The sequence below is a fragment of the Hydra vulgaris genome, chromosome 04, assembly GCF_038396675.1.
Source record: "Hydra vulgaris chromosome 04, alternate assembly HydraT2T_AEP".
Taxonomy (NCBI): domain Eukaryota; kingdom Metazoa; phylum Cnidaria; class Hydrozoa; order Anthoathecata; family Hydridae; genus Hydra; species Hydra vulgaris.
Genome location: NC_088923.1, coordinates 6,732,851 through 6,753,348, shown reverse-complemented (window position 1 = coordinate 6,753,348; position 20,498 = coordinate 6,732,851). Strand labels below are relative to the sequence as shown.

The 20,498-nt window shown below is 29.0% G+C and overlaps 3 protein-coding genes across 3 annotated transcripts in view; all 3 read left to right on the top strand.

Moving 5' to 3' along the window:
* The first annotated feature begins 1,943 nt into the window (after positions 1-1,943).
* On the top strand, positions 1,944-2,417 carry LOC136079147 (zinc finger MYM-type protein 5-like). Its single transcript, XM_065794866.1, has one exon. It carries the CDS (start codon positions 1,944-1,946, stop codon positions 2,415-2,417), a length of 474 nt encoding a protein of 157 aa, XP_065650938.1.
* Positions 2,418-3,954: 1,537 nt separating this feature from the next.
* On the top strand, positions 3,955-4,443 carry LOC136079146 (zinc finger MYM-type protein 1-like). Its single transcript, XM_065794865.1, has one exon. It carries the CDS (start codon positions 3,955-3,957, stop codon positions 4,441-4,443), a length of 489 nt encoding a protein of 162 aa, XP_065650937.1.
* A 1,046-nt stretch (positions 4,444-5,489) lies between these two features.
* The window catches only part of LOC101234338 (solute carrier family 22 member 4), a 65,379-nt gene continuing 50,370 nt past the window's right edge, over positions 5,490-20,498 (top strand). The window contains exons 1-3 of the mRNA XM_065795334.1: positions 5,490-5,576; positions 12,885-13,019; positions 18,583-18,708. The gene's annotated coding sequence lies outside the window, so the exon portion shown is untranslated. The remainder of the gene's footprint in view (positions 5,577-12,884; positions 13,020-18,582; positions 18,709-20,498) is intronic.

Here is a 20,498-nt window from a genome sequence, read left to right as displayed (position 1 = left end):
GTTTGCACTATAAACTATATTTTATTTTCTTGCAAGACTAGAGTAGTTATTCTTTTCTCCACTTTTATAAAGATTTACCACCACAAGACTTAAATTCAGTTGGTCTTTATATGCATCTAGTGATCCAACATGTTTTTAGGTTTTATAACACCCTATCATTAAAAAAATGCTTTGTTAACCTTTATATAAAATTGTGTGTACTTCAATTACAAAAATTTTGAATTGAAGTAAAGACAGTATTTATAATAACTGAATTATTAAATGAAGAACTTTGAATATAAGAATGAAATATTTGTATATATGATACACACACACATACACACACACACACACACACACACACACACACACACTTTTATCACACACACACACACTTTTCACACACAGACACACACAAACTTCTTTTTAAATTTACCTCAGAGTATTATGAAGTCTCAGTGGCCTAAAATGCACCTATACACACTTGTGAACAATTACAAATTTATAAAATGTTAACTTTATCTACTTTTTCTCTAAACTTTTAAGATCGCTGTTCTGATTGCTCTAATGGTTCCATACTTGCAGTTAGTCAATGCTTATTTCTAGTTCGAAGGGAAAAATTATTTCCATATGTTCTAAATGTTAAGAAAAATAACTAAAATTATACTTTCAAAAATTTATGACTGCGTTTTAGCTTTAGAAACATTTATATTTACCTTACAACTGAAGTTTCTTTCCATTGACTTTCAATATTCGTCACAGTGTCTTTAATTAAATGTTTCTTTTTTGATTGCGTATTTTATCTGGGGACTTGTTTTTAAATTTAGTATTTGGGATATGAGTTTTTGGATATGTTGTCTGAAACCTGTTTTGGTATTCTTTATCATATTTTGTTATTATTATGTTTGTAATGTCATTTAACATAAGTTCTTTTTGTTTTAGATCATTTTTGAATGCAACAGATTGATACGATTTGCATCAATTCGGGAAGATTGATAACATATACTTAAACCAAAGGTCATTTTGACATTCAAAGCAATGTTTTATCACATGATTTGTTTTTTGCTCTTTTGTTAAACAGCAACATCTTTAAAATGAAAATTCTTGCATAATCTCAGTTTTTTTGATGAACTTTTTTTCCCCAAAAAACGCAGATTCTTAATAATTTGTTCGTATTTTGAAACAAAAAACCATATGGTACTACAAACTTATTGTCGTTTCCAATTTTAAATTGGTATTGAAACTTCATATACTGATACTTATACTTTCTTGAAGTATATACTTTTAGACTTTCATCAAATACCTTATTTATATTTATGTTGATAGCATTATATGCAGCTATTTTTGCAAATAGACAAGTTTGGGGATGTATAATAGATACCAGACCCGTACCAAGGGCGGGGCCGGCCGGGCCGCGGCCTGAGGCACCAAAATTGGGAGGGCGCAAACTTAAATAAATTAAAAAAACAATAATCAGTTTATGAAACTAATTTTCACGGCGTCGCTGCTTTTGAACAGAAAATTAATTACAATTCCGCCTCTTGACACAAACTCTTAAATATTAAACCTCATATACTGAACAAAAAAGCGCCCTATAACACTAATATACCTTTGATAACTTTAGAGCATTATAATTCTATTATGAGTCGAACCCAAAAGTTATCTGGTGCTGAATTTAAGAAGAAAAGAAAACAGCGCCAAGAAAGTGACGAGAAACTACAAAACTGTTTCAAAAAGTGGTTGGTAACAAACTCAGTGGAGAAACAAATTATTTCAGAGGATATTTGTATTGAAATTAATGACAATTCAATAGATCCTATAATTGACTTTAGTTGAGTTCAGATCATCATTTGGAATAATTTGAAGAGGAGATTTTCATCAGCCAAAGTTAAGAAGAATTTTGCACAACTGATTCAGAACCAACCAGGGAAGATGAAAGTGCCTAGCTTTCAGGCCCAGCTGAAATGGACGAGGATGAACTTCATTCAGAAATCTCAGAAATTCCAGTGGCCTCGGAAGAAAATTTTCAACATAGGGATCCAGCAATATGGCCTAAAATAACGGACAAAACAAGATGCTTTTTGATTGAGCATAGGCCAGAGCAAGACAAAAGAGAATTTTTCCCAAACACGCTGTGTGGTTTTGACAACAGAATGCGACACTTCAGCTCAAAATGGTATGAAAAAATTCATCCCAATGGTAAAAAATCTGTTCGCACTTGGCTGCAGTACAGCAATAAAAAAGATTCTTTATTTTGTTTTTGCTGTTTGTTATTTTTAACAACAAAAACCAACAATTTCTTAGAAATTTCTAAAGGGTTTTGTGACTGGAAAAAACTAAACCCAAGAATTCCTGAGCATAAAAACAACAATGAACACCAAAGATGCTATTCTGATCGGAAAATCTTGAAAAAAACCTCAAGGAAGGAAAGACCCTGAATTCTGATCTATAGAGAGTTATTAGTGGAGAGATGAAAAAGCGGAGAGATATCTTAAAAGTGATTGTTGATGCAATTTGATGCCAAGAACAATCTTGCCCTTCGGGGAACAACAGAAGACATTGGTCAACAAAACAGTGGCATTTTTCTGAGCTTAATTGAGTTGATTAGCCATTATTATCCTTTGGTGGCTGAACACATTGCGTCCGTTAAAGCAAAAAAAACCACAACATCCTACTTTTCTCCTTGAATTTAAGCAGCCGTGGCGCAGTGGTTAGAGTTCTGGCTCAGAGCCCAGAGGTCCTAGGTTCGACGGCAGCTCTAGCTTAACAAGCGACATTGGTACGGAAGGAGGCGTGAACGTCCTGTTAAATGCTCTCCCGCGGTGCTCTGTGATAAGACCGTAAGGACTTCTGGGAGCACCTAAAATATCTACAAAAAAAAAAAAAAAAAAAAAAAAATTCAAAATGAGCTGATTGAGTTACTTGGGCAGAAAGTCAGGAAAGAAATTTTGTCAAACATCAAAGAATAAAAATAAATACTTCTCTGTTCTGTTTGACTGCACTCCAGATACCTCCCACAAAGAGCAGATGACTCAGATCATCAGGTATGTCCGCATCAGTGATGAAACCTGCACAATTAAGGAAAGCTTTGTGGACTTCATTGAATCTCACCAAAAAACCGGAAAAGGTCTTGTAACAGAAATGAGTGAAAAATTGGAGAAGGATGGTCTAAGCATTTCCGATTGCCGGGGTCTAGGCTATGACAATGGAGCCAATATGTCTGGAAAATACAATGGCGTCAAAGCGCACATCCATTCTCTTAATGAGTCAGCAAGATTTGTTTAATGCGCAGCTCACACTTTAAATCTTGTTGGTGTTCATGCTGCTGAGGTTTCCCCACTCATGATTACGTTTTTTGGAAAGGTTCAAGCCATCTTTAACTTTTTTTCAAGCTTCACGTCAAGATGGGAAAAACTGATGAGAACGTTGACCATATCATTAAAGGGAAATAGTGACACAAGATAGTCTACCAAAAAAGAAGCAATTACACCATTGCACAGATAAATCAAAGATGTTCTTCAAGTTTTGGAATCCATTATCCACAATCCCATGACAAATGCTGTCGCAGTTAGCAGTGCAAAAGAACTTCTCATTCATATTGATTTCAGTTTTTTGTGTTTGTTGGATTTCTGGTGTCAAATTCTTTCTCTAATTGACCGGGAAAACAAACTGCTTCAGTCAAAAACCATTTCAATTGACATTGCCGTAAAAAAAATGAAATGGTTGAAGGCTTTCATTCAGAATTTTTGAGATGTTGGGGTGGACAATATTATCAATAAGATGCCGCAGAAAAAGCTAACCAGAGCGGAATTGATGGTGGCTTTCCAATTAAGAGGAAGCGCAAAGTGAAGCGAATAGCACTTTATGAAACTGAAGATGACTCTCACCTTCTCACAGCAGAAACAGAATTCGGATCTCAGTGCAACCTTGTGTTTGACAGCATTATTACACAAATAGAGTGGCGGTTTGAGGCTGATGTCTGCTGTATCCTCTGATTTTGGCTACCTCAGTGGGCATTCACTCTCTAAAAGTTCAGTGGATGAACTCAAGAAAAAAGCTGCAAATTTATCTCAAATTGACAAGGCAGATTTAGATTCTTCCGATTTCCAGTCAGAAAGGGCAAGCTTTAAATATCAAGCTGCCGCAATGATGGACAACTTTGAAAAATCTAGCCCGATCGACATTTTGCAGCTCATTTATAAATATTCTTTGACCGATGCTTATCCCAACACAACAATTGCTATTCGCATCTTCCTCACCATACCAGTCACAGTTGCTACGTGTGAGAGAAGTTTCAGTAAACTTAAGCTCATAAAACACTATATGAGGTCAACAATTGGCCAAGAACGTTTGTCTAGTTTGGCTATGATTTCAATTGAAAATGAAGTGGCAAACAACATTGATTTTGATGATGTCATTAGTGAATTTGCCTCAAGAAAAGCCAGAAAAGTGGCATTGAACTAAAGTTTGTGCAACCTTAATGACAAATTTTACTTATAACTTGATGTGATAAATTTTGTGATCAATAAATCATTTTTTTCGTTTAATTTTCTTCTTTTTTTTTTAAGGAGTGGGAGGGGGAAGGGAGGGGAAGAGGGGGCGCAATTTTCTTTTCTTGCCCGAAGCGCAAAATTGGCTCGGTACGGCCCTGATAGATACCATTGTAAATTTCTCTGAAAATTTACAATGGTATCTATAATACATCCCCAAATTGTGATAGATAAAGATACTTAAACTCAATTGAAAATTGAGTTTAAGTATCTTTGTAAAAGCTTTTTAAAAAAAAGTTTACCAATTGATTAATTTATCGCGTGATGGAAGTTAAAATTACGTTATATTTAAAATGTTAGCATCAGCTATAATTTCCAGACCTCTGAATGTTCTTGGACTCTATTTTTTAATTTAGACCTTGCTTGGTGCTGGAAATATCTTAACTATTGCCAAGACATTTAAACAAAAGAAAATTCATTGAGAAAATAGAAGAAAAAGAGCTACAACAAAATAACATGTTTTTTATAAAATTATCAGCTTTAGACATTTTATAAATGTTCTAGATCTTTGGATCTATAATTGTGTCCAAATTAAGAATATTTTGTAATTTTATTTACGTCAATTTGATGCAAACCGACTAAGCAAAATCGCTAAATACCTCAAATATACACTTTGCGAAAATCCTAATTACTGTCTACGCAATTTTTTTTTTTTTTTTTTTTTTTTTTTTAAAAAAAACACAAGCAGATATAGTTTTCATAAAAAATAATGAATTCAAATTTATTTCATCTCATTCAAAACCTAAGTTATAGATTGTCAAAGTTAGGAATTTTGTTGGAATTCTCGGTTTAAATTTTACTGACTCGCTTTAACTACGCCGTGGTTTAAAAAAATTAAAGACGCATGCGTACCAAAAAAAAATACGCTTGAGTTAGATGGCTATAATATAAAATAATTGTACTATTGATATCATGCGCAATGTAAATAAGAATTTTTAATTTCAATTTAGAAGCATACCTATTGTGGTACTAGGTTTACCAAAACAATACGTTGTACTCAAAATGGCCAGATATAAAAATTTGTTTTGAAAATATGCAAAAGATTAAGTGAGTATTTATTAAATTAATTTTACGTGAATTAAATTTTTTATGATCAAATGAACTTTTTCGCAGATAAGTAATGTTTTTCTTAACTATAGGGGAAAGTATGCACGCTTGATCCTAAAATCCAGGGGGAAAAAAGCTAAACAAAAATTTACGAAAGACAAAATTATAAAACTATTTTAGCGTTTTCTAAATTTATGGTTTTAATAAACTTTAAGAAAATATATATATATATTTTATAATCAATATTAGTTTTACAATTATCATTAATTTAGGAGAATGTTATTAACATAATGCGCCCTGGATTTTATGATCAAGGGTGCACGCTTTCCCCTATATAATGTCGACATATAACGTTTGAAGTGGTTGGTCTAAATTTTTATAATTATATTTTATTAGTTCCTTAAGGAATATATATTTTCATATTTTAAGGAGGAAGGAAGGATTCTGAAGAATTTATTATATTTTATAGAGTTTATATAGATTATATGAACTTTTTTTTTGTCTCTTTAACATCAGTTAATGGCATATGCAATTAAATGTTTTCTTATATTAATTTTATTAATTCTGTGAGAGTTTAAAAACTACAGTGTTACTACGTCTAACTATACCGTTTATATTTATTTATGTTATTCAAGATTGAGTTGTAGAACTTTTTTACATTTGTAGAAAATAGAAAAAAAAAAGAATAAAAAAAGTTTGTTCACATATACGTTGATTGAAACCGGATTATCCTGGCCCTAGTCAAATAAATTTTTCGTTTTAAAGTTCTGATGATTTTTCCACTCACGAATTTACTTAAAATTGCTTATTAGGTTAATTTATCATTATCCATTAGGCCATTTAAAACAGAGTGTGAACAATCCAGTCGGCCAATTTTCTTTTTATAACAAACAAATTACTTGAAATGTTTTTTTTTTGTTTGTTTTTTTTTCAAAAAAAATAATTAAAATAGAATTAAAAATAAAAATACCATTTTTCGGCGCTTTGCTAGTAAAGGGGCAAACGTGTATACGATAGGGTTGTTTGAACCCCTTACCAAAACTTAACTCTTGTTTTTAAACAGCATATGTGGAAAACCCCTCAGAAATATGAAATTTTTGAAAATAAATTTTATTTTCTTGTTTTGTGCAAAATTTATTAGAGTTTCACAATCTGAAAACCATTTTTGAAAATTCGCTATAGATCTTCATTAAAATAGATTTTATTGAACCCTAGTATTTTAAGCTTCCTTAACAACCGCCATAGCAACGGCACTATTTTTTACCTTAACTAAAAAATAGTCCAAAATCCAATTTTTTCATATGAAGAATATATCTTATCAAGTGAATTGTATTTTCCATTGTTCAAAACAACTTTAGTATAAAAACAGTTACTGGAAAGCTCATAAATATATCATAAATCTTCTACAATGACGAAGGCATGCAGAGTTAAACAAAGAACTAAAAATAATAAAAGGAAAAAAATTTTCAATGTAAAAAAATAGTTAGTTGTAAATAATGTTGATATGGATGTAAATATGGAATCAAATATTGTAGATATGAACATAAATGTTACTACAAGTGTTGCTGATGTAAATATAAATATAGAGAAACCAGTTGATTTTAACTTTATTAATTCTTATGAACTATGTGCTTCTGCTAAAAAAATAAAAATAAATTCGTCATCAAGACCAAAGTTATCTAGTAATATAGTTACTGGATACCGTTTTATAGATTTAGAAATACTAAATTCTGTAATTTCTACCCTTATATGTCCAGTATGTATGTCATCTAAGTTGTTTCTCTCTGAAAATGAAAACAAGAGAAAAGGTCTAGCGTCTTGTCTTTATGTTAACTGCTGTGTATGTGATTATTCAAGAGAATTTTACACCTCAACATTGAATATACAAAAAAGTTTTGATATTAATACCAGGGCTGTATATGCTATGAGATCATGTGGTCAAGGCTATTCTGGATTCTCAAGATTTGTCTCATTAATGGACATGCCTAAACCAATGACTGCTAATAATTATAATAAAATTGTTATAAAACTAACTAATGCAGTAAAATCTGTAGCTGAAGACACTATGATGGATGCTGCTCAAGAATTAAAAGACTTGAAGAGTAATCTTGTTTTAAATTCTATTCCCGACCATGTGCCCAATATTGTTGATGTTGCAGTATCATGAGATGGCACTTGGCAGCGACGAGGCTATTCTTCAAACAATGGTGTTGTTTCTGTTATTTCGATGGAAACAGGCAAAGTAATAGATGTTGAAGCTATGAACAAGTTAAGTATACAATTTATTTGTTTTTTTAGGTTTGCATATATGCATATATATTATATGCTTATATGCATATATATGTTTGTCTGTGTGTATATAAACGCCCACCTGATTTGATATATATGTATACACAATACATATATATATATATATACATACATACATACATACATACATACATACATACATACATATATATATATATATATATATATATATATATATATATATATATATATATATATTATTACATACTATATTATATATATTACATATTATAAAAGATTAGTATTTTTTTAAATATTAAAATCTATTTGATGTTACATACTTCAGATTTTAAAATGTTTTTCTCAAAATATAGGTATGTAAAGTATGTTTTCATAAAGAACATCTAAAGAAAGAAAACCCATTAGCTTATGAAAAATGGCATGATAAACATAAATGTGCTTTTAATTACCAAGGACTACCTGGTGGAATGGAGCCAGAGGGAGCCCGCAGAATATGGAGTAGATCTATTGAAAAACATAATCTAAGATATACTGATTTCTATGGTGATGGAGATAGCAAAGGTTATGATGCTGTAAAAAATGTTTATCAAGGTGTTCTTATAAATAAACTTGAATGTGTTGGCCATGTGCAAAAAAGAGTTGGAACACGTTTACGTAATTTAAAAAAAAAAGAAAAAGGTCTTGGTGGTCGTAAAAATTGACCGATACAACTATCGATCGTCTCCAAAATTATTATGGCATTGCAATTTGCCAAAACAAAAATAATTTAAATGCTATAAAATCTGCTGTAAGAGCTACACTTTATCATGTTGCTTCATCAAAAAATGAAAATTTACATTTTCCTCACTGTCCATAAGGTTCAGATAGTTGGTGTCGGTATAATCGTGACAAAGCAAACCATACCTCAACATATAGACCTGGTCCTGGCTTACCAATATCTATTGTTTAGAAACTTAAGCCAATTTATGATGAATTAAGTAGTGATATTCTTTTAAAAAAATGTCTGCATGGCCTTACCCAAAATAACAATGAGTCTTTTAACATGACAATATGGGAGCGTATACCAAAAGGCCATTATGTCTCACTTACACATCTTCAATTTGGCACTTTTGATGCAGTTGCCCATTTTAACATTGGTAGACAAGCTAGTGTTTTAGTTTTAGAAAAAATGAATTTAAGACCTGGAAAGTATTTGTTAGAAGGATGTAGAAAAATTAATCAAAAGCGATTATACTTAGTCATATATAAAAACACAGAACGAGCAAAGAAACGCAGACAAGTAATTCGTGGTAAAAAGAAGAGTCGATATGACAAGTTTATTGAAAAAGAGCAAAACCCATATCAAACTGGTGCATTTTAAGATTTAACTTTTTTTATTATATATAGATTTGCATATTTATTTACACTATTTTGAAATTTTTTATGTTAGCATTTTTAAAAGCTGTTTTTCTCAGATGAAGAGTTTTTAAGACGCCGGCCAGCATATCTAAATAACTAAAAGTGGTGTTAAGTTAAAATTTTAAGTATGAGTTTGCTTGATTGTCTTCTGTGATTTAAACGTAACAGATTTTTTTAAAAATTGAATATAGTCTTTAAATAGGTCAACAAATTCATAAAATTTGGTCAAATTTTTTACTTGTACTTCGGTCCAATATATAAGCCTATTGAAAATTATTATGAAAAATCTGCTTCGCTCATATCACAAAACTACCTTGTTAGAACAAGTATGGAAAAAAGATTTTGTTAAAATTGTGTACATCTTTAGATACGTTGGCCGGGGTCTTTCAATATTTTGGTGTTTTTGGCACCTGCTACAGCTACCATTTTACCCAAAAAAAAATTTTTTTGTTTTTTTCAGTTAATTTTGTTACTTACTTTATGTATATGAAGTTAAATTTATAAAATGTCGATATTTACTCAAAAAAAATTTTTCAGGGGTTTTCCACCATAAGCGCCTAGCTCTCGAAGCTAGACGGGGGTCAAAAGTTAAGACGTAGCTGGTTGTTTAAGTACCTAAGCTAATATATGTTTATGTAACTATTACGTAACTAAGTATAATATATAAATATAATTTTACATTAAATAACTTTAATTAAAAAATTTTTTTGATTTTACAGTTGAATTGCGGATTCTATTTTATTCTATTCAACTCATGTGAACATACATTATATAACTAAGAAAAATGTGTAAAAGAAACACAAACTTTAGAGATGCAAAAGACCTGAGGCTATTGCATTAGCGGCATTATTTTAGATCCGTCACTGTATAATAATAACAAATAAACACACTCACGCGACGTTAAAGATTATGTACAGCCTACATTATGAGTTTCACTTAGACCATTTAGCATTAGAAGTTGCACAAAATTTATTTAATCGAATAGATAAGAGCTTGGTTTCTGAAGCGACAGCAAAACATTAGTTTCAAGTTTACCTAACTACAAACTTTGTTTTCAAGATTGAGACAGATCTGGCCTAAATGGAAATCAGATCAAATGAATTGGGTTTAAAGCAGATAATTGAAGCAACTCAAATCTAACTACACGCTGTCTATCATACGAGTTTTGATGGGTTCATGGTAATATAGATTACCATTTCCAAAAAGTAGAAAAACCTTTAGGCTCAGTGCTTGTGTTCCAAACGAACTAAAAGTTTGTCAGCTATATTAGCAAGCTGACCCTGCAAGAGCATTGGCCAAATTCATTAGACGCGGTTCGCACACTTACGTTTACGATGTAGTGAAAAAAATAAAAATGGTTGCTTCTCGGTTTGATAAAGTATCAACAAGTGTTCTACATCTTATTATTTATACTTTTTCTGGCTAGATTTTTAAAACGTTTTAATTGTATTTTGCTTCTGCTTTATGCTTTATAAAAATTTTTAATCAAAAGATTCGAATGGTCTGCTCAAATACTATCCTTTACCAAGATCAGAAACTGCACAAAAAACTTATATGAAGTTGTTTAAAACAAGTTTTTAAAAAAGATAGATTTAATACAAACAGTTTGCCAGAAATACAAACAATTTGTCAGACATTATTATTCCAGTTAAATGATAATAAAGAAGATGCAAAAAAAACCCGACTAACTAAAATAAAACTCGAATCAATCACAAAAACAAAGTGATATGCTGAAATAAAAATACAATTCAGCAAGAGAAAACTATAGTTATAAAAATTATAAAAGAAACCCTTCATATATGCAAGTTCAAAAATAAAATTTTCAAAATGTTAAAATTGCTTTTATCTCGAAAAAATTACAACGGCAAAAAAATTTAAGTTTTTTAAAAATTTTCTTATTGATTTTAACATAATCAAACCAGATTGTCAATTTTGACTTTTAACATAACAAAATTAGATAGCAAAACTTAATTTCAAGATAATTTCAGTTTTTCATATTCTTTTAATCATGTATTGAATTTTCTTCAACACTTACTAATAAAGTATTATTTTGTTTAATTTAAAAATATTTGATGTATTGGTCTCTAGCAGGTATGATTAAAAAACGTAAAGATTTGTATCTGTAGACTGATTCTGTAGCTGACATTAAACATAAAATTGAGGAAAATTTTCTATTTGTTGCTCATGGCCTAACACAATTAACACAATTTTGAGTTATCTAGTCTAACAAACTTCTTGCTGGATCTAATTTATCAGGGCTGCAACCATATTTATTGTTGAATAGGCTAATAAAGTATAGGCATTTTTCAACTTTTGCTTTAGAAAGAAGTTTTCAAATAATTTACCTTTTCTTAATATTTTCTAAATGGCTTAGGCCTGGTGAAGATGTCCTATCTTAAAAAACATTTCAGTATAACATAACTTTAAAAGATTTCCAAAAAAACCAAGTAAATTTGATAGTTAACCAGCTGTAACTTTATGTTTTTTGTAATAATGCTACTTTTTTGTATTTTGTTCTTTACTTATGTAATTAATACCGTATCATTTTGGAACCGTGCGGTTACTAGGGTCAATATTTAAAATACCAGTATTAAAAAGTTCTCTGTTAATAAGTAATATGCTATGCCTTTTAAACCATCATATGTGCTTTGCACATCAGTATTTTCAGTGTTATTTCAAAAGATATTAGTAATAATTTTGGTATTACTTTTAAAAGTGTTATTTTTTCTTCAAGTATTATAATAATTTGAATCTTCCATGAGTTTATTAATATAGAAGGTAATATTTTCAATTTTAGTGTTGTCTCAGTGAAGTATAATTTGTTCAAATAATGAGGTATTAAAACAAATATAATCCGATAAAACAAAGGCAGTTCTTTGTGAGTATTTATTATGTAAATGTTGATATACAAATAATTCGCGTTCAAATTTCAATTTTATTTGTACAAAATAAACATGTTACAACTAAACAGCCATTTCTTAAAAATGTTATTTCAATTTTTAAACAATGATACATCTGTTTAAAGATAGTTTAATTCTGGATATGCTGATGTAGCTAATTTTAAAAAATAATTGCACTTTGTAACTGTTCTGTGCAAGAAAGAGCCTAAGTCTTTTCTTTTATAGTTTTTATTGTATTTAGTATTTTATCTTTATTGTGTTTTAAAAAACACAAAAGTGAAAGTAAACACAAAAGTGAAAGTAAATCTAGTACACAACCTAGAACTAACAGGACAACTTAAATGTTCTATTTTAGGAATAAATTAATCAAAAAGTAAAACAACTGATCTCAAATAGTCAATATATAAATTTATACTCATAGATTTAATGCATGTAACATTTAACCAGATAACTATTTATTTTGCAACTTTTTAGCATTTTTTATGTTTTTTCAGGAAGTCCGCAGTTCCTTTCTTTTTTATGGTCACAATATCTGTAAACGATATCTTCACTAATTTTTTTATTGTAAAACATCTTGTTTGACTACCGTTCAGCTGTAATTTTCGGTATTTTAGGAGATACTTCATTAAAAATACATATTTGGCTATTAGGCTTCAATTTATTTTTTAGCTTTAAAAAACAAAAATACATTTGCATTTTCTTTGGTTATTCCTCGAAAGTATCTTTTTTAATCATTTAGGTTTTTAATCATGATGAATTAGGAACTAATAGCAGCAGCGACAGTATTGTTTAGTTGATTTTTTTGTGGACGTGTAAACGACGATCCCTAATGTTGATTCAAAGCATGTACGTTTAACTCCATTCATCACTTATGGTAAGTTGATGTAATTACACTCCAAATAGTTTAGTTAATTAACTTAGGTAGGTCAGTAAAATATCGGCTAAACGTGTTTTAAACTTAGGAGGGTGCGCTGTTCGACGATTTTTTTTAATAACAAAGTTACCACATTTACTTTTTTCCCTACATCAAATTAATTTCGAGACCAGGCCTCTGGAATGAATTTCGCTAATAATGTTTTTGCACAACGCCTTTATCAAGCATGACCATATTGTTAAAGAAAATGAGAAGGAGTACTCTATATAGAAGCGCCAAAGGCTTGAACCGAAGCAACCGCTAAAACCAAATTCAAAGTTGAAATACATCCCAAAAATGTATTGCATTCAGCTTGGTGGTAAGCATGCGTTGTGTAATCGAAACTGCATCCAACAAACGCCAAACTAATGCCAGCAAACTTTTGTACTCATCTTAATAAGCTACAATTGGAACTCCCATAAAAACGACCAAAGCACAACAAAGTTTACTTCTACAAAGTAACGCCCGTTTTCAAAATTTAAAATTGACACAGCAAAACTTATTGGAAATTTGCTCTAGAGTGATGCCTTCTTTGCCCTACTTGCCCAACTAAGCGCCAACATAGGCAAGACGTCAACGATAGTCCATATTTTGTTAAAGATTAGTTAGGAGCTAGAAATGAATGATAAATAAATCATTTTGAAAAAGCACTCGTTGCTTTTTTTTAAATTTTTATTTAAATATATCGTCGGGGATAGTGCAAATCCGCGTAACTAGCATTGCCTACTATACTTGGATATTAATAATTTTAACATCAAATATCTATTGTTGACATTACAAAAAACATGAATAATACTTTTTATACTAAAATGAACCCAAAATCTGTTGAAATAAAAAAAAATTTAAAGTTTTGAACTTCTCTAGTAAGAAAAATGTACTGTAGATACGCGGTCTAAATGTACGGTAGACCGCGTAACTAGCATTATCCAATGCTAGTTACGCGGTTTCGCACTATCCCCCGACGATATAATACTTTTTATCGGAACTTTTCATAAGATTTTATTTGAGACCCAAGTCTCAAATGTATAGATGTTCACATCATCTTCAGCATTCCGGTTCATATAATCTATTGCAAAACTACTCTGATGGTGTTTTATTACCAATCTTCCTTCAATTATATATTATTATTACGTTTGTTAAACGCCCACTATAGAATACAAGTAAGATAAATAAAGTAAAATTTTCGTAAGGTATGCTCATTTTAGAATTATTTTTTTAAAGAATTTCTTTGGCATGAATTTTTAGATATCTTTAAAATACTCCTTAAATCCATTTTAGTTTATAAAAATCTTTCTGGTTTCTATGTTTGTATATAAACATTTTTTTTTTCACTTTTTTATATATTATATTTTTATCTCATAGGGTTGAATATTATATTTTCTTCTATGTTGTTTACGGAAATTTTGTTTATCTAATGTATTCATTTTCTTTATTAAATGATATAAATATAATATATCTTATATGAAAAAGCCAAAATCGTAAATGCCGATACCAAAACACGCATCAAATGCCAACAATGAAGAAAATAATTTCGTGGAAAATAATTTAGTGGATAGAAACAGTAAAATTAATTATTAAACACAAATTAGTTCGTTGTTGAAAAAAATATGGTTTCAGAGCCCATTTTCAAAACAAAAAGTTCTGAAAAAAAAAACAATTGCAGGCGAAAGATTAAATAGTAAAATCTGCATTTTTGTTGGAGGGTAAGCATTCAAATTAATGAAGGAAAATAAATGTTAATTACACCCTTATCTGTTGATAATCCATATAAAATAAGATGATGTAATGATATATTTCATATAAGATAAAGGTGTGATTTCTGTTCATTTTCGATTTTAAATTTAAATGCTTACCCCTCCAACAAAATGTCGATTTCACGAATTATTCATTCGTCTAAAAGAAAGAATAAATCGTAAAATCGCAATTACTGTCTTTTTTTTTTTTTTTTTTTTTTCAGAACTTTTAGTTCCGAAAATGGGCTTTGATACTTCATGTTTTTTTAGCAACGTACAAATTTGTGTTTGATAATTAATGTTCTTATTTTTATTTATTAAAGCGAAATTATTTTCTTCATTGCTAGCGTTTGTTATCTGAATTTACGTGTAGTTTGTTATCTGAATTTACAACTGTCACTTTTTGATTGATAATTGAGGCTATTTCGCTGTCTATTTGTGATCGAATTGTATTGAAGCGGGTTTGAGCTATCACGCTTGCAAATTTTTTTAATAATTACAGTTTGCATTTAGCCAGTTAAAAAGATCTATCATGCGTTTTTTGATTTACGTTTTTTGCAACTGCTGGGTTGTTAACTCACAATGTGCATAATCATCGAGTTTTAGTTTCGATTTGACGCGGTTGTGAAACACTAACGCCCCATTTCGAGTTTGTTTTTTTTATCTTAAGTTTTTTAATGAGCTTATTTTGGAAAACTATATTTTAATAATAATTAACTTTTAATTTTACAGAACAAATAATAAGTAATTTAAAAAAAATCAAAAAACAAAAAGTTAAACTAGAAAAAAGTTACTAAATTGAAAGATAAATAACTTAATACCTTATATCCTAAGGATTTAAGATCAGGTTATTCATCTTTTTATTAATATAACTCTTAATTTTCATTGTTTGTTTTGCTATTGCTTATTTTGAATAATTAGTTTTTATATATTTTCAAATGTTCAATAAAAGCTTTTCTCTAACACTAAAATAAACTCGTTTTAATTGCATTTAGGATCTATGGATCCTAACTATTACAAACTTGAAATCCAAATGATTACTTAGTTAGACATAACGTTTGACAAAAAATCTATCTTGGTGTAAACAGAGGCTCATTTGATTCGTAGAATCTACCAATCAAATGAGGATGAATAGGTGGGTATATCCTTAAAAAGTACCGACACTTACCTAAAAAAAAAAAAAGGTCTTAAAACTTAAATTCACCCGATTGAAATGTGTCAAATACCCGACTTGCCAATTATATTATTCAAAAAACCGACTATAACTTGAAAATCACCTTTTTTGGGAGGAGGAAGTGATCTGCAACTACCAACGCTTCTAAATGTTCAGTTAAATTAATGCAACGTTCTCTAAACTTGAATGAAAGACGTTAAAATAGTTTACAACATTTATTGCAATATTGTTGCATATGAGTTCAAACATTATAATGTCGCTGGACTCTTGATTAGAAATTTAATGCTATTGGAATACAACCAACAGCACTTTGGCAAATGTGATTTAATGAATTTAATTACTATCATCAATTAATGATATGTATCTTTGTATATTAACTGAAATGAATGTTGAACTAACTAATAGAAGGAAATACTCAGCAGAGAGTATTTTTCTCCCGGGATCATCTGATAACCACAAAAAAATTTTTTTTTTTTTGGTGAACAGGGAAATTTAATTTCTCAGATAATTTTTTTGGAAACATTCAAGGCTGTTCCAGATGGAAGAGGTGGGGGTAACCGGAACAAGCTGCCCCAGGAGCTCCTCGCACTGGAGGGCACCGCGGTAATTTTTATTTTTAGCGGTCTTCGTTAACATATCAACTTTTTGTTCTAATCCTTTAAGTCTCCCCACATTGTTAAGCAGTACATCTATTAAGCTCACCTTTTTTTTCATGCATGACGTTATACAGTTCAGTATACAGTCTCGGCGTAAGAGATTCTTGAATGCTCTGCTTTTTGCTTGATAGTGAAGTAGCATCCTACTCAAATCTGAAAAATATATTAAAAAAACTTTTAAAAATAATATTTATTAAATGGAGTAAAGAGTTGGAAAAACAACCTTTTTCTCGGGACCCAAGGACTGTGTGTATACGCTGTACACACACAGATTATTTCTTTATGAAATAGTCTGCGTGTTATGAAAAAGAAGAAAAATACAACCATAGCCTAGAGGAATCATTCAAAAATGATTTTTTTTTGCTCCTAGTTGACACAATTGAATCATCATTAACAGACAGAATGGACAAGTTCTCCAAACACGAGTCAAAGAAGGGATACCTAATTGACTTTAAAAAATTCCAAACAAAAAGCATAGAGAGGATTATAAAATGTTTTAGGAGCACATGACTGTGAAAAACATTTCAGATATAAATAGGGAAGAACTGCACATTGGATACACGTCAGTTTGATAACTACTGTTTTAGATAAATGATATTGGCAGAAAACGGCTAACAAAATATTATCACCATTAAAAGCACTCAAATCAAAATCTAATCTAAACACCTAAATCTAATCTAAACACCTAAATCTAATCAAAAACACCTAAATCTAATCAAAAACACCAACAGAAAAGACCTTTTTACTAATCTGTGGATAGCACTACGCATGTTGCCGACAACACCAGTGACAGTGGCCAGTTGTAAGCTTAGTTTCAGCAAGTTTAAGTTAATTAAAACCAATCTACATAAATCAATGACGCAAAAAAAATTGGCGTCGCTTGCGATACTTTCCATTAAAAGCGAGGAGACAAAATAATTCAACCTTGAAAAAATTATTGAATAATTTTCCTTAGGAAACTCTCAAAGAATAACTGTTATAAATTTACTTATTTGTCAGTAATTTAAGTTTTCATTTGAAATTATATTGTTTGAACTATTTGATTTTCTTAACTTATTGCAATCCTTGAATCGGACGTATATATATATATATATATATATATATATATATATATATATATATATATATATATATATATATATATATATATATATATATATATATATATATATATATATATATATATATATATATATATATATATATATATATATATATACATATATATATATATATATATATATATATATATATATATATATATATATATATATATATATATATATATATATATATATATATATCTATATATATATATATGGCCAGTTGTAAGCTTATATGCGCGGATTTTACTAGAAGAACGGGCGCCGCAATTACGTTTCGTACGTATCGATACAATACACATAATGAAACTTTTTAGTCCAAAAAGAAAAGGTTTTTTGGTAATTGTGTTTCTTTAATGACAGTTGCAAGATTAGCATCTAAAAATAATTAAAAGTTTCTAAGAACATTATTTCGTTAATTAGCTACCGTAGTTGCGTTATAACAACGTGCGTTGTGTTGTTAATTATACAAAAAATAATTATAACTGACTTATCATAAATCTGTATTATACATTTATAATTTATTACATAACTGTAAATTGATAAAAAAAATTTATTATTTTAAAGTACTAACTTTAGTAAACCGCTGACTAATTCAAAGCGGTTATTTTAGTAAACCGCTCAAAAGACCTTTGACGTGAAAGTTTTTTTACAAATTACTAATAAACTATTATTAGGCAACGTTCGCAGATCAGCTAAAACATTTTAAACTATGAAAAATAATAATCAACATAAGTGTCATTTACTAAAGTAAAGAAAAGAAAACAAGTTGTTTTAATATTTGATATTATTTTTTAAAAGACCTTTAAACGTGTAAAACATCTAATCTATTTGTATTTTTTTTTTTTTTTTTAATAGGAAGTATTTCGTGACGTAAAAACAACGTGCGTCAAAAATAGCAAAAAACAAAAGAAATTATTTGATTTTATTTTACTTGTGTTTAGCAGAGCAGAAAAAGATAAGTGACACTGAAATCTCAAATTGGTATATAAATTTTTGACTTTTGATGTTTTTTTATACTATAATGCTAAGTTTATATGCAATTTATATAAAAATATATACATACTTATATAAGTACTTATATATACATACTTATACAAGTATATATATATATATATATATATATATATATATATTTATATATATATATATATATATATATATATATATATATATATATTCTTTTTTTTTTATCAAAGTTACATGTTTGCACAAAATATGGAGTTTTTTTATAAAGTATATAATTTGAAGTATCAATTATCTAAATAGATTTTTTAAAAGTTAAAATAGATTGCGTAATTAAAACGATATTATAATACACTACATTGCTTTATATTTTAGTTTAACCTATATTATAGAAGTTTAAACTAAGATTTAAAAAAAATGAAAGAAGTCTCATAAATAGATAGCAAAATTCTAATAATCCAACATAAATGCAATTAAAATTTGTTTAAATATTTTAGAATTAAGAACTTGACAAATGTTTATAAAGTCAAAATTAAAACAAAAAAAAAATTTAGTGATTTCTTAAGAAACAAAAAATCTAACTGTTATTTTTACATGATTTTTTTTTTTTATTGATATCATATTTTTTTCCATTTTATGTGCATTGTTTTCTTTTAGTTTTATTCCAACTTGCTCGAAAAATCGTATAATCATATATATCAAATTTTATTTAAGTGTCTACAATAAAACAAGTGTATACAAAAACGAGTTTTTATTCATTCTATAGAGTTCAATTATTTGTTTCTTTAAATAGCAAATGTTTTGCTTAATATAACAAGAGTTGCGTCTTAACATTCAAATTTGTAAAGAACAAATGATTCAATATCTAATAGGGTTTTTGGAAAAAAAAAACATTAAATATTTGGTGAAGTAAAAACCAATATCACGGTTAGTGACTCAAAATATCTTTTAATTTCGTGTTTAGATGTTTTGTTTAGTTAAATCAAACACTTTCCATATTACTTTTTCTTATTAGGATTTCTCTTCTTATATGACTTCAACACTTTTTATATTCATTATTTGTTGTTTATTTTTACAGTTTATCGTTTTCTACTCTACTCGCATATTTATATTTTAAATGAGGAACACTATGTTAGCATGTGCATTAAAGAAAACGAATTTAACAATTGTTATTAATTTGTGAGTTTTAATATTACAATCTAACTTGGTAATGAATACTTCTTACAACGTGTTCTTTGAATTATGGGTCAAGGCTGTTAATTAAAGGACATCAAAATGTTGAACTATTTTTAATTCTATAACTAGTTTCGAAAGGTTAAGATTATCGCGATCTGTTTGAAAATATATATATATATTCCTTTGTAATTCTTTTTTTTTATTAAGGCATGCTATCGGAAAAATCTGCCCACCTTTCTTGATCAAAAAAGGATGTAAGAAAGCTTAAATGTATTTAAATCAATATATTTCTGAAAAATTAACACTGTAAAGATTACATATTAATAGGGAAAAAACAAAAAAAAAATTAAGTTTTACAGAAAATTCTGACTTTCTTTTTGATGCCTCCCATAAGTTTCTGGACAGAGTGATTTTTGTAAGTTTTAGCAGCGTAATCCCATTTTTTCTTCAAATCTGTAGCTGATTTTACTGTTTTTCCACTTAATTTCAATTTCTTTTTTATGATGGCCCAATATTTTTCAATAGGACGCAATTCGGCGCAGTTTGCAGGATTCATCTTTTTCGTAACCAACATCACTCCATTATCATCGTAAAACTTTTGAGCAGTAATGTATTGTGGCTAAATCAGGCAA

Excerpts from the sequence above, each read along its gene's own strand:
- LOC136079147 (XM_065794866.1), top strand. The coding sequence starts at position 1,944 with ATGGACGAGGATGAACTTCATTCAGAAATCTCAGAAATTCCAGTGGCC.
- LOC136079146 (XM_065794865.1), top strand. The coding sequence starts at position 3,955 with ATGTCTGCTGTATCCTCTGATTTTGGCTACCTCAGTGGGCATTCACTC.